We start from the raw sequence: 15,568 nt of genomic DNA on the forward strand, positions 1-15,568 counted from the left end.
TATTAATACAGCCAAAACAAAGAACCTAAATAAATAGCCATATTATTTTTATAAATTACGTTTTTTCGCAAAACAAAAACGGGAAAAGGCATACAAACCCCATATAAATGACCCAAAGAATTCCCAGAGACTTATACATATATAAACATATCTATAATATTAATTGTGGGAAATATATGGTATTGTTATATGGTTAACATAACAAGATCGGAAACATTCTAACAAGTGAAAGAGTACAATATTTTATATTTTTCATTAACCTGATAAGGAAGAGCAAAATGAAAACTAATTCACTACAATACACTAAAACACTTTACGTTTGCACTGCACGCGTCTCTCGCCAACCAAGTTAGTATCATCAGTAGATGATAACAAACTTAATCATCTGCAGTTTACTTAACTTGGTTTTTAATCAACTGCTGATGATGCTAACATGGTTAGCGAGACGCGCGTCCAGTGCAACAGTAAAGTGTTTTGGTGTATTGTGGTGAATTAGTGTATTACGAGGGGTATCTCAGTGAACAGTGTATTAGTATACACTGTTGAAATTACATGTACATTTTATTGGCAGTCGCTGGCAGTCGTTGGCATTAGTCGATTATAATTATATGGTAGACACAGGCAGTCTTCTTCGCAACAATTGGTTGTCGCTTGGCAGTAAAATTATATTTTGGTAGTATATGTACATTTTTTACCAAAGTGAGACTCCTCTTAGTGTTTTATTTTGCTGTTGTAACACTAAAAGGTTCCGACCCCCAACTGGAATATGATAAGGAATACGTCTGACAAACGGATCTGAAACAACGGGGTAACGGTAAGGGGATTGCAATTTTGTGAAATCATGACCGATTTCATTCATAAAATATCCAGGAGCGTGCGGTGTTTCATAAAAATATATCAGGAATTTTTATAATATTTTCCAGTAAAGTTTATAATATTATTTTTCGTTAAATGTACCTACATTTTGTTTAGTCATTTGCCAAATATAGTAATATTTGTTAAAACGCGTGTACTAATTACAATATGCAGAAATAAAGTTAAAGGTATAAAACACAATATAATACACCGCCACTGGATTTTTCAGTAGTAGTGGCTGTTTCTACAATTCCTAGAGAGGGGCATAAAGTTGGGGGTAACGGCGGCAAGACGTGCGAGAATCTCGACCAATCAGATTGGTTGAATCCGGGATGCCATGATGAATTTTGTCAGCGTTGCCAGCTTGCCCTAAGCGGACGTTATTTTTAGGAAATACTTTACCTTTTATAATAGGCAGAATGAGGAAGATCAGTTAATTAGATAAATATACGTTAATACAATAAGAACAACGTCAAGATATTAGCATATTAATAACTATGTATGCTGAAATGGACTAAAATATATTCAATTTATAGCTAATATTGAGCAACTTTGCTTTTCTATTATTAAACGTGACAACGTCGACTTTTTTTGCCCGCATTCCTCTTGCTGTTTTAGATCCGTTTGTCAGATAATATATGTGGTATCATTAAAGTTCAATTATATTAAAATAAAGTACAGAAGGTGTTTTAATTCAGTTGATTGTACTACTATAATAGTTCTGCATTCTTTAGTGAATAAAATGAGTACTTTACCCTTACTATTAGTAGTTAGAACTAATTGGATGTCCAAAAAAAAATATATTTTTCGTACCAATAAAAATGATGACGAAAGGTACACAAATAATTTTAAAATTAAATTAATGATCGATTAATGATGTTTATTTTTACATATTATTAGGTATACAATGATAATATTAAATAATAAATAATAACATAACATGAAAATTATTAGTTATTGTTTTAAATTCGCTTAATTTAAATAGTTAAGACACTGGCTCAAACATTAACTGAATATTAAATCTATCCCCTAAAAATTCGGGGTATAGATTTAACTACCTAATAAACAATTGGGGAGGACTTTTTGACTCCATATTTGTTTGGTCACGAAGCAAGTTTATTGAGGTACTTTAACATTAGTTACTTTTATCTCTCTATGCCATTGTCAAAATTACCGCTCCTGCGGTAATTTTGACAATGGCAGAGAGAGATAAAAGTAACTATTAAAACTAAAAAGGGTAGTATTTTGAGTCGTAAAAAAATTATGTATATCTAACGCGAAAATATATATGACATTTACAGTTATGTGTGTCGTTTTATTTCAGAGGTAAATTGAATTACTTATCTGTCCTTTTTTGAATGTCGTTTGTTGAAATTTTCCCTAGATCGTTGGACAGTCTTTTACGTATCATATAAGTAATGTTGATAGCCCAATTTTCAGTATATTCCCGGTCAATTTCATACAATTTTCTTCAAAATTTACACACAATTTACAATACTGATTCGGTACAATAGTTTGAAAAATAAAAATTTCCGTCAGACAACATATTCTACTAGTTTTTTCTTTAAAGTCTTATTTGCATTAAATTACCAAAATACTATTATTCTATGAATAAAGTTTCCCTAGTAAAAATCTATTAAGAAAAGACAAGACTTGCAAGAGCCTTGTTCAAGACCATGATTGGACCTTGCAAGTCCAAGACTACATACTATTTATTGTCAAAATTACTGCTCCTGCGGTAATTTTGACAATGGCATAGAGAGATAAAAGTAACTATTAAAATTAAAAAGGGTAGTATTTTAAGTCGTAAAAATTATGTATATCTAACGCGAAAATATATATGACATTTACAGTTATGTGTGTCGTTTTATTTCAGAGGTAAATTGAATTACCTATCTGTCCTTTTTTGAATGTCGTTTGTTGAAATTTTCCTAGATCGTTGGACAGTCTTTTACGTATTATATTTTCAGTAATGTTGATAGCCCAATTTTCAGTATATTCCCGGTCTATTTCATACAATTTTCTTCAAAATTTACACACAATTTACAATACTGATTCGGTACAATAGTTTGAAAAATAAAAATTTCCGTCAGACAACATATTCTACTAGTTTTTTTCTTTAAAGTCTTATTTGCATTAAATTACCAAAATACTATTATTCTATGAATAAAGTTTCCCTAGTAAAAATCTATTAAGAAAAGACAAGACTTGCAAGAGCCTTGTTCAAGACCATGATTGGACCTTTGAAGTCCAAGACTATTATTACTTTTATTGTCAAAATTACCGCTCCTGCGGTAATTTTGACAATGGCATAGAGAGATAAAAGTAACTATTAAAATTAAAAAGGGTAGTATTTTAAGTCGTAAAAAAATTATGTATATCTAACGCGAAAATATATATGACATTTACAGTTATGTGTGTCGTTTTATTTCAGAGGTAAATTGAATTACCTATCTGTCCTTTTTTGAATGTCGTTTGTTGAAATTTTCCCTAGATCGTTGGACAGTCTTTTACGTATTATATTTTCAGTAATGTTGATAGCCCAATTTTCAGTATATTCCCGGTCTATTTCATACAATTTTCTTCAAAATTTACACACAATTTACAATACTGATTCGGTACAATAGTTTGAAAAATAAAAAATTCCGTCAGACAACATATTCTACTAGTTTTTTCTTTAAAGTCTTATTTGCATTAAATTACCAAAATACTATTATTCTATGAATAAAGTTTCCCTAGTAAAAATCTATTAAGAAAAGACAAGACTTGCAAGAGCCTTGTTCAAGACCATGATTGGACCTTGCAAGTCCAAGACTAATACTACCCATTGTCAAAATTACCGCTCCTGCGGTAACTTTGACAATGGCATAGAGAGATAAAAGTAACTATTAAAATTAAAAAGGGTAGTATTTTAAGTCGTAAAAAAATTATGTATATCTAACGCGAAAATATATATGACATTTACAGTTATGTGTGTCGTTTTATTTCAGAGGTAAATTGAATTACTTATCTGTCCTTTTTTGAATGTCGTTTGTTGAAATTTTCCCTAGATCGTTGGACAGTCTTTTACGTATTATATTTTCAGTAATGTTGATAGCCCAATTTTCAGTATATTCCCGGTCTATTTCATACAATTTTCTTCAAAATTTACACACAATTTACTATACTGATTCGGTACAATAGTTTGAAAAATAAAAATTTCCGTCAGACAACATATTCTACTAGTTTTTTCTTTAAAGTCTTATTTGCATTAAATTACCAAAATACTATTATTCTATGAATAAAGTCTCCCTAGTAAAAATCTATTAAGAAAAGGCAAGACTTGCAAGAGCCTTGTTCAAGACCATGATTGGACCTTGCAAGTCCAAGACTAATACTACCCATTGCCAAAATTACCGCTCCTGCCGTAATTTTGACAATGGCATAGAGAGATAAAAGTAACTATTAAAACTAAAAAGGGTAGTATGTTAAGTCGTAAAAAAATTATGTATATCTAACGCGAAAATATATATGACATTTACAGTTATGTGTGTCGTTTTATTTCAGAGGTAAATTGAATTACTTATCTGTCCTTTTTTGAATGTCGTTTGTTGAAATTTTCCCTAGATCGTTGGACCATGATTGGACCTTGCAAGTCCAAGACTAATACTACTCATTAACTGCAAGACCAAGGGAATCTTGGTCAGCAAACAAAATCCGCTCAATAATTTCTAAATAAAGCATTTTGTCTCTAAATCACATTTCTTTATAGCTTTCATATTTGTACTTGGCCCACCTCTACGTTTTTTTACTGCTTTCTATACCGACGAAGGCGATAAAACCTATCGCGACATTCGTCACCGATATGGCCTTACCTTTAATACTGAGAGAATAAAGTTCACCCGCTATCAAAGACGGAAGTAGCCCAAACCCTATGGAATAAAAAACACATAGGTTATTAGTCCGGCCAACGGAAACCACTGTAATCGAGAAAAATCTATATCAGGCACAGTGTCCTGCAGATTAAAATAAATGGATTCGGTTTAAAGTAGAATAGCGGACCCATACACGATATAACCATAGATTTTCGCCTTCCTATCCGGTCCTCGGTGAAAACCAGCCCGGTCATAACTATACACAACAGTCCGGAAAAATACATAGCTGACACGTGAGGATTGACGGTTAAGCTTCCGGATTTTTCGAAAATATATTGCACGTACAATATACGTAATATACACGCCGCTAAAGCCCTCCGGTTACTTTTAATGGTAAACAAATCGGACCCAGTGCCCTTTTCGGATATCTGTCGGTTAACGTTGGCTTTTAGCTGCAGGAAGTCGGGTTCGAAGTTCTCCTTTCTTAAAAGCCACTTTAGAGAGGCACTTGCTTTCTCGTCCTGGCCCTTCATCGCGTAGTAATAAGGCGGTTCGGGCATCCAGATAAAAATCATGGTATCGTTATTAGGTAGTAAAAATAATTTCCCTAATAATGCCAATATAATATTTTTTTCTTAGTCTATTGCTAGTTCAGCGTTAAAATATACATAGTTATGAAACATCTAAGATTATCTAAATATATGTAGAAAAGTATTCTGTTTTTTTCGCCATTGGAAGAAATTTTGCAAAATATAAATGTTTATGATCTTTTAGACAAACTGGTCTCCGTTAGGCCAACGGAGTAATGTTTAAAAAAATATTTTTTTTATTCTGTAGATCTTCTTGTAGCGAAAATCCCAGACGCCTTTTCAAAAAATAATACCGCCAAAAAGGTATACACACTATTTATTATCCAAATAGTTTTAAAATTTATATAGATTTTAACAATTAACCAAGTTGTAAAAACTGCAATCATCTTATCTTTCTGCAAATCTCAATTTTGAAAATAGTAGGCGATAAGTGTGATACGCAATCATTCATTCACGACAAATTCGAAAAACAACAAACACAATCCGCTCAATAATTTCTAAATAAAGCATTATGTCTCTAAATCACAATTCTTTATAGCGTACCTATATGCACTTAGTCCGCCCCTACATTTTTATACTGTTTCCCTTGAGCATTTGCTGGATTTCCTCGAGAGTCTTGCCTTTTGTTTCTGGAATAATAAAAAACGACAATACGAACGAACAGAACGTACAACAAGCAAAAACTAAGAATGGAGCGTATAACACGGTCACACTGTTCAGACTTTTAAACGTGAATGTGCCGACGAAGACGATAAAACCCATCGCGACATTCGTCACCGAAAGAGCTTTACCTTTAATACTGACAGAATAAAGTTCACCCGCCATCAGGGACGGAAGTAATCCCAACCCTACGGAATAAAAAAACACATAGGTTATTAGTCCGGCCAAAGGAAACCACTGTAATCGAGAAAAATCTATATCGGGCACAGTGTCCTTGAGATAAAAATAAATGGCTTCGGATAAAAGTAGAATAGCGGAACCCAAACAGGATATAACCATAGATTTTCGCCTTCCTGTCCGGTCCACGGTAAAAACCAGCCCGGTCATAACTATACACAACAGTCCGGAAAAAAACATGGCCGATACCTGAGGACTGACGGTTAAGCTTCCGGATTTTTCGAAAATATATTGCACGTACGTTTCAAAGCTCGATATGCCGGCCAAGGCCTGGCTCACTTGCAGGAATATACACGCTGCTAATGCCCTCCGGTTACTTTTAATGGTAAACAAATCGGACCAAGTGCTCTTTTCGGATATCTGTCGGTTAACGTCGGCTTTTAGCTGCAGGAAGTCGGGTTCCACGTTCTCCTTTCTTAAAAGCCACTTTAGAGAGCCACTTGCTTTCTCGTCCTGGCCCTTCATCGCGTAGTAATAAGGCGATTCGGGCATCCAGATAAAAATCATGGCATCGTTATTAGGTAGTAAAAATAATTTCCCTAATAATGCTAATATAATATTTTTTTCTTAATCTATTGCTAGTTCAGCGTTAAAATATACATAGTTATGAAACATCTAAGATTATCTAAATATATGTAGAAAAGTATTCTGCTTTTTTCGCTATTGGAAGAAATTTTGCAAAATATAAATGTTTATGATCTTTTAGACAAACTGGTCTCCGTTAGGCCAACGGAGTAGTGTTTAAAAAAATATTTTTTTTATTCTGTAGATCTTCTTGTAGCGAAAATCCCAGACGCCTTTTCAAAAAATAATACCGCCAAAAAGGTATACACACTATTTATTATCCAAATAGTTTTAAAACTTATAGAGATTTTAAGAATTAACCAAGTTATAAAAACTGCAATCATCTTATCTTTCTGCAAATCTCAGTTTTGAAAATAGTAGGTGATAAGTGTGATACGCAATCATTCATTCACGACAAATTCGAAAAACAACAAACAAAATCCGCTCAATAATTTCTAAATAAAGCATTATGTCTCTAAATCACATTTATTTATAGCGTACATATATGCACTTAGTCCACCCCTACATTTTTATACTGTTTCCCTTGAGCATTTGCTGGATTTCCTCGAGAGTCTTGCCTTTTGTTTCCGGAATAATAAAAAACGACAATACGAACGAACGGAACGTACAACAAGCAAAAACTAGAATGGAGCGTATAACCCGGTCACACTGTTCAGACTTTTAAACGTGAATGTGCCGACGAAGACGATAAAACCCATCGCGACATTCGTCACCGAAAGAGCTTTACCTTTAATACTGACAGAATAAAGTTCACCCGCCATCAGGGACGGAAGTAATCCCAACCCTACGGAATAAAAAAACACATAGGTTATTAGTCCGGCCAAAGGAAACCACTGTAATCGAGAAAAATCTATATCGGGCACAGTGTCCTTGAGATAAAAATAAATGGCTTCGGATAAAAGTAGAATAGCGGAACCCATACAGGATATAACCATAGATTTTCGCCTTCCTATCCGGTCCACGGTGAAAACCAGCCCGGTCATAACTATACACAACAGTCCGGAAAAAAACATGGCCGATACCTGAGGACTGACGGTTAAGCTTCCGGATTTTTAGAAAATATATTGCACGTACGTTTCAAAGCTCGATATGCCGGCCAAAGCCTGGCTCACTCGCAGGAATATACACGCTGCTAATGCCCTCCGGTTACTTTTAATGGTAAACAAATCGGACCAAGTGCTCTTTTCGGATATCTGTCGGTTAACGTCGGCTTTTAGCTGCAGGAAGTCGGGTTCCACGTTCTCCTTTCTTAAAAGCCACTTTAGAGAGCCACTTGCTTTCTCGTCCTGGCCCTTCATCGCGTAGTAATAAGGCGATTCGGGCATCCAGATAAAAATCATGGTATCGTTATTAGGTAGTAAAAATAATTTCCCTAATAATGCTAATATAATATTTTTTTCTTAATCTATTGCTCTAGTTCAGCGTTAAAATATACATAGTTATGAAACATCTAAGATTATCTAAATATATGTAGAAAAGTATTCTGTTTTTTCGCTATTGGAAGAAATTTTGCAAAATGTAAATGTTTATGATCTTTTAGACAAACTGGTCTCCGTTAGGCCAACGGAGCAGAATATTTTTTTTTATTCTGTAGATCTTCTTGTAGCGAAAATCCCAGACGCCTTTTCAAAAAATAATACCGCCAAAAAGGTATACACACTATTTATTATCCAAATAGTTTTAAAACTTATATAGATTTTAAGAATTAACCAAGTTGTAAAAACTGCAATCATCTTATCTTTCTGCAAATCTCAATTTTGAAAATAGTAGGTGATAAGTGTGATACGCAATCATTCATTCACGACAAATTCGAAAAACAACAAACAAAATCCGCTCAATAATTTCTAAATAAAGCATTATGTCTCTAAATCACATTTATTTATAGCGTACATATATGCACTTAGTCCACCCCTACATTTTTATACTGTTTCCCTTGAGCATTTGCTGGATTTCCTCGAGAGTCTTGCCTTTTGTTTCCGGAATAATAAAAAACGACAATACGAACGAACGGAACGTACAACAAGCAAAAACTAGAATGGAGCGTATAACCCGGTCACACTGTTCAGACTTTTAAACGTGAATGTGCCGACGAAGACGATAAAACCCATCGCGACAGTCGTCACCGAAAGAGCTTTACCTTTAATATTGACAGAATAAAGTTCACCCCCGCCATCAGGGACGGGAGTAACCCCAACCCTAGGGAATAAAAAAACACATAGGTTATTAGTCCGGCCAATGAAAACCACTGTAATCGAGAAAAATCTCTATCGGGCGCAGTGTCCTTGAGATAAAAATAAATGGCTTCGGATAAAAGTGGAATAGCGGAACCCATACACGATATAACCATATATTTTCGCCTTCCTATCCGGTCCACGGTGAAAACCAGCCCGGTCATAACTATACACAACAGTCCGAAAAAAACATGGCCGATACCTGAGGACTGACGGTTAAGCTTCCGGATTTTTCGATGATATATTGCACGTACGTTTCAAAGGTCGATATGCCGGCCATGCCATGGCCTGGCTCACTCGTAGGAATATACACGCCGCTAAATCCCTACGGTTACTTTTAATGGTAAACAAATGGGACCAAGTGTCCTTTTCGGATATCTGTCGGTTAACGTCGGCTTTTAGCTGCAGGAAGTCGGGTTCCACGTTCTTCTTTCTTAAAAGCCACTTTAGGGAGACTCTTGCTTTCTCGTCGTGGTCCGTCCTTGCGTAGTAATAAGGCGATTTTTGCATCCAGATAAAAGTGATGGTATTTTTTTATCGTTATAAGGTAGTAAAAATAATTTACCTAATAATGCCAACATAATATTTTTTTCTTTACCTATTGCTAGTTCAGTGTTAAAATATACATAGTTGGATGGACCATCTAACATTATCTAAATATATGTTGAAAAGTTTTCTGTTTTTTTCGCCATTGGAAGAAATTCTGCAAAATAAAAAAGCTTATGAACTTTTAGACAAATTGGTCTCCGTTGTATCAACGGAGTAGTGTTTAAAAAAATAACTTTGTTATTCTGTAGATCCTCTTGTGGCGAAAACTCCAGACACCTTTTCAAGAAATAATATCGCCAAAAAGGTATAGACACTATTTATTATCCAAACAGTTTTAAAACTTATATAGAATTTAAGAATTAACCAAGTTGTAAAAATTGCAATCATTTTATCTATCTGGAAATCTCAATTTCGAAAACATTAGGTGATAAGTGTGATACGGCAATCATTAATTCATTACAAATTCGAAAAACAGCAAACAAAATCCGCTCAATAATATCTAAATAAAGCATTATGTCTCTAATTCACATTTCTTTATAGCATACATATATGCACTTAGTCCGCCCATACGATTTTATACTGTTCCCCTTGAGCATTTGCTGGATTTCCTCGAGAGTCTTGCCTTTTGTTTCCGTAATAATAAAAAACGACAATACGAACGAACAGAACGTACAACAAGCAAAAGCTAAGAATGGAGCGTATAACCCGGCCACACTGTTCAGACTTTTAAACGTGTATGTGTCGACGAAGACGATAAAACCCATCGCGACCCATACAGCACATCAAATCACATTTACGATGTGTTTACACTATTAGATGTAGACACAGGGTGACACAATTCCCCCGATGTAAATATGCTACGTTTACACATTGTAGTTCAACACGTATGCACAAAGGTTAAACGTCCGCCTCACAATGTAGCCACAGTATAGCATTTACGTATACACAAAGCAAGGGGATACACAGTGTGCCGTAGGATACACAGTGCTTGTGTATTACGTTTAAACTCTGTTTACACATTGCAGTTGTGACTACCGCGTGTATATGTATGTATTTTGCTTCGTATATACATCTTGTGCTAGATAAAACTACTTCTTATGAACGAATTTAGAAATAATACAAGTTTTGATGCCTAACTTTTCGTTCTTTTAAGAAATATTTATTCAATGATACCAATTATATCTTTTAGAACGAAAATTAGAAGGCAAAACTTTGTACTTTCCAAAAGTATCTCGATCGTAAGTTCAAGAGAAGTAGCCTTAAAATTGTTCCATTTTTCTTTTGTATTAAATGTACCAGTTTTCTTCCATAAAATGGATTAAGTGGTTAAAAAATAAAATCCTTATATTTCTTTATATCATGAAACGCAATAGCGCAAATAACACAATAATAATAATTATTTACACTGCAGAAACCAGAACTAAGAAAACACTGTAAAAGAACAGAATTTGTATCAAAATGTATTAAAAATATAAGTACCTAGTATAACAACATACTAAAATGGTAAACACTGGTATATCGCCACGATTTGGTGGACCTCGTTTACTTATTTTTTCTCCTCTTTTCCTTCCAAGCAGTTGGTTTATTAGCATACTCATTCATCGAGCACTCTGTTGGACTTTGTTGTATTTTATTTCCAGATTAACAATCTCACCCTTAAATTTTATATGAAACTGATTATTGAATATTAAACATATCTGTATATTGATCCATCAATAACTTACCGAATATCAGTGTAAGAAGTTCTTTGAAGTGTTTAAATCTTTCTTTCTCTGGTCCATTTAGATTTTTATTATTTCCAAATTAAAAATATATATTGCAGAGCTAACCTCTTTATCATTATACGAGAATATTTGGAGTTTTCATTCATTGGAGTCAACATTTGGTAAAGGGTATCGAGTACGGGAAGAGTCGCTACTATAATATTAATAATACACTTAGGAAGGTGTAACAAGGTAATTAAAAACTTGTGCTTACCTTTAAATCTCTTTTAAACTATACACACATAGAACATCTATATAGAGCTTCCGAATGATAAAACAATAATGGCTGCTAACACATACCACTGCTAGAAAGGAGAAAGGAGAGAGAACACATAAGATACACTTGGTCGGTGTATCTACGCTGAGGGTATCCGCGCGTGCGCACACCTTCATTTCATGCTAGAATGTAGATACAACAGTACACTATTACAAAGTGTCTATATAGATATTTATATTATGTATATACGTCACATTTTTACAAGGTCTGTACTATAAGCACAACTATGATGCGAAGTATCACACATACATATGACTTATACATTGTATGTCTCATATACCGACGTCAGATTTCATCATTTTAATAATTATTTGTTACGTTACAAAAAACGCTTTAGAATCGTGTGTGCACACGGTATACAACTAGTAAACACTCTATCACACAATTCTATCAATATAAACCTGCGTGTATCTCATATGTATATGTTAGAACTAGATGAACACTTAGGTTCACTTTAACATATTTTGTTCTTCATGTGTCTCCCTTGTAGAAACGTAATTTCATTTAGACGTGCTGTATGGGGACATTCGTCACCGAAAGAGCCTTACCTTTAATATTGACAGAATAAAGTTCACCCCCGCCATCAGGGACGGGAGTAACCCCAACCCTAGGGAATAAAAAAACACATACGTTATTTAGTCCGGCCAACGGAAACCACTGTAATCGAGAAAAATCTCTATCGGGCGCAGTGTCCTTGAGATAAAAATAAATGGCTTCGGATAAAAGTAGAATAGCGGAACCCATACACGATATAACCATATATTTTCGCCTTCCTATCCGGTCAACGGTGAAAACCAGCCCGGTCATAACTATACACAACATTCCGGAAAAGAAACATGGCCGATACCTGAGGACTGACGATTAAGCTTCCGGATTTTTCGAAAATATATTGCACGTACGTTTCAAAGGTCGATATGCCTGCTATGGCCTAGCTCACTCGCAGGAATATACACGCCGCTAAAGCCCTCCGGTTACTTTTAATGGTAAACAAATCGGACCAAGTGCCCTTTTCGGATATCTGTCGGTTAACGTCGGCTTTTAGCTGCAGGAAGTCGGGTTCCACGTTCTCCTTTCTTAAAAGCCACTTTAGAGAGACACATGCTTTCTCGTCCTGGCCCTTCATCACTTAAGACGATTCGGGTATCCAGATAAAAATCATGGTATCGTTATTAGGTAGTAAAAATAATTTCCCTAATAATGCCAATATAATATTTTTTTCTTAGTCTATTGCTAGTTCAGCGTTAAAATATACATAGTTATGGAACATCTAAGGATGATCTCTGGATTTCTGTTTTTTTCGCCATTGGAAGGAATTCTGCAAAATATAAATGTTTATGATCTTTTAGACAAATTGGTCTCCGTTGGGCCAACGGAGTAGTGTTTAAAAATATATTTTTTTTATTCTGAAGATCTTCTTGTAGCGAAAATCCCAGACGCCTTTTCAAGAAATAATACCGCCAAAAACGTATAAACACTATTTATTATCCAAATAGTTTAAAACTTATATAGATTTTAAGAATTAACGAAGTTGTAAAAGCTGCAATCATCTTATCTTTCTGCAAATCTCAATTTTGAAAATAGTAGGTGATAAGTGTGATACGCAATCATTCATTCACGACAAATTCGAAAAACAACAAACACAATCCGCTCAATAATTTCTAAATAAAGCATTATGTCTCTAAATCACATTTCTTTATAGCGTACCTATATGCACTTAGTCCGCCCCTACATTTTTATACTGTTTCCCTTGAGCATTTGCTGGATTTCCTCGAGAGTCTTGCCTTTTGTTTCCGGAATAATAAAAAACGACAATACGAACGAACAGAACGTACAACAAGCAAAAACTAAGAATGGAGCGTATAACCCGGTCACACTGTTCAGACTTTTAAACGTGAATGTGCCGACGAAGACGATAAAACCCATCGCGACATTCGTCACCGAAAGAGCTTTACCTTTAATACTGACAGAATAAAGTTCACCCGCCATCAGGGACGGAAGTAATCCCAACCCTACGGAATAAAAAAACACATAGGTTATTAGTCCGGCCAAAAAAATACTGATTCGGTACAATAGTTTGAAAAATAAAAATTTCCGTCAGACAACATATTCTACTAGTTTTTTCTTTAAAGTCTTATTTGCATTAAATTACCAAAATACTATTATTCTATGAATAAAGTTTCCCTAGTAAAAATCTATTAAGAAAAGACAAGACTTGCAAGAGCCTTGTTCAAGATCATGATTGGACCCTGCAAGTCCAAGACTAATACTACCCATTGTCAAAATTACCGCTCCTGCGCTAATTTTGACAATGGCATAGACAGATAAAAGTAACTATTAAAACTAAAAAGGGTAGTATTTTAAGTCGTAAAAAAATTATGTATATCTAACGCGAAAATATATACGACATTTACAGTTATGTGTGTCGTTTTATTTCAGAGGTAAATTGAATTACTTATCTGTCCTTTTTTGAATGTCGTTTGTTGAAATTTTCCCTAGATCGTTGGACAGTTTTTTACGTATTATATTTTCAGTAATGTTGATAGCCCAATTTTCAGTATATTCCCGGTCTATTTCATACAATTTTCTTCAAAATTTACACACAGTTTACAATACTGATTCGGTACAATAGTTTGAAAAATAAAAATTTCCGTCAGACAACATTCTACTAGTTTTTTCTTTAAAGTCTTATTTGCATTAAATTACCAAAATACTATTATTCTATGAATAAAGTCTCCCTAGTAAAAATTTATTAAGAAAAGTCAAGACTTGCAAGAGCCTTGTTCAAGACCATGATTGGACCTTGCAAGTCCAAGACTAATACTACTCATTAACTGCAAGACCAAGGGAATCTTGGTCAGCAAACAAAATCCGCTCAATAATTTCTAAATAAAGCATTTCGTCTCTAAATCACATTTCTTTATAGCTTTCATATTTGTACTTGGTCCACCTCTACGTTTTTTTACTGCTTTCTATACCGACGAAGGCGATAAAACCTATCGCGACATTCGTCCCCGAAATGGCCTTACCTTTAATACTGAGAGAATAAAGTTCACCCGCTATCAAAGACGAAAGTAGTCCCAACCCTATGGAATAAAAAACACATAGGTTATTAGTCCGGCCAACGGAAACCACTGTAATCGAGAAAAATCTATATCAGGCACAGTGTCCTGCAGATTAAAATAAATGGGTTCGGTTTAAAGTAGAATAGCGGACCCATACACGATATAACCATAGATTTTCGCCTACCTATCCGGTCCTCGGTGAAAACCAACCCGGTCATAACTATACACAACAGTCCGGAAAAATACATAGCTGACACGTGAGGATTGACGGTTAAGCTTCCGGATTTTTCGAAAATATATTGCACGTACAATATACGTAATATACACGCCGCTAAAGCCCTCCGGTTACTTTTAATGGTAAACAAATCGGACCCAGTGCCCTTTTCGGATATCTGTCGGTTAACGTCGGCTTTTAGCTGCAGGAAGTCGGGTTCGAAGTTCTCCTTTCTTAAAAGCCACTTTAGAGAGGCACTTGCTTTCTCGTCCTGGCCCTTCATCACGTAGTAATAAGGCGATTCGGGCATCCAGATAAAAATCATGGTATCGTTATTAGGTAGTAAAAATAATTTCCCTAATAATGCCAATATAATATTTTTTTCTTAGTCTATTGCTAGTTCAGCGTTAAAATATACATAGTTATGAAACATCTAAGATTATCTAAATATATGTAGAAAAGTATTCTGTTTTTTTCGCCATTGGAAGAAATTTTGCAAAATATAAATGTTTATGATCTTTTAGACAAACTGGTCTCCGTTAGGCCAACGGAGTAGTGTTTAAAAAAATATTTTTTTTATTCTGTAGATCTTCTTGTAGCGAAAATCCCAGACGCCTTTTCAAAAAATAATACCGCCAAAAAGGTATACACACTATTTATTATCCAAATAGTTTTAAAACTTATAGAGATT

The 15,568-nt window shown here is 34.5% G+C and overlaps 2 protein-coding genes and 1 pseudogene across 2 annotated transcripts; all 3 read right to left on the minus strand.

The window, feature by feature from the left end:
* Positions 1–5,863: 5,863 nt before the first annotated feature.
* Positions 5,864–6,703, minus strand: LOC115880755 (facilitated trehalose transporter Tret1-2 homolog). Its single transcript, XM_030898036.1, has one exon. The coding sequence runs from the start codon at positions 6,701–6,703 to the stop codon at positions 5,864–5,866; it is 840 nt and encodes a 279-aa protein (XP_030753896.1).
* A 524-nt stretch (positions 6,704–7,227) lies between these two features.
* On the minus strand, positions 7,228–8,169 carry LOC115880741 (annotated as a pseudogene).
* Positions 8,170–12,762: 4,593 nt separating this feature from the next.
* Positions 12,763–15,556, minus strand: LOC115880756 (facilitated trehalose transporter Tret1-2 homolog). The gene is made up of 3 exons (XM_030898037.1): positions 14,752–15,556; positions 14,555–14,684; positions 12,763–13,657 (listed from the first exon to the last, which is right to left on the minus strand). Exons 1-3 carry the CDS (start codon positions 15,200–15,202, stop codon positions 13,327–13,329), a joined length of 912 nt encoding a protein of 303 aa, XP_030753897.1. The 5' UTR covers positions 15,203–15,556; the 3' UTR covers positions 12,763–13,326.
* Positions 15,557–15,568: the final 12 nt, after the last annotated feature.

The sequence above is a fragment of the Sitophilus oryzae genome, unplaced genomic scaffold (genome assembly GCF_002938485.1).
Source record: "Sitophilus oryzae breed Bouriz unplaced genomic scaffold, Soryzae_2.0 scaffold_1657_pilon_pilon, whole genome shotgun sequence".
NCBI lineage: Eukaryota > Metazoa > Arthropoda > Insecta > Coleoptera > Curculionidae > Sitophilus > Sitophilus oryzae.

What these genes read in the sequence shown, in the direction of transcription:
- LOC115880755 (XM_030898036.1), bottom strand. Translation starts at nt 6,703, where the DNA reads ATGATTTTTATCTGGATGCCCGAATCGCCTTATTACTACGCGATGAAG.
- LOC115880756 (XM_030898037.1), bottom strand. Translation starts at nt 15,202, where the DNA reads ATGATTTTTATCTGGATGCCCGAATCGCCTTATTACTACGTGATGAAG. An exon ending in CAGGACACTGTGCCTGATAT is followed by an intron (nt 14,685 to 14,751) that starts AGATTTTTCTCG and finishes TTTATTCCATAG; the next exon opens with GGTTGGGACTACTTTCGTCT. An exon ending in ATAGAAAGCAGTAAAAAAAC is followed by an intron (nt 13,658 to 14,554) that starts GTAGAGGTGGAC and finishes GTACCGAATCAG; the next exon opens with TATTTTTTTGGCCGGACTAA.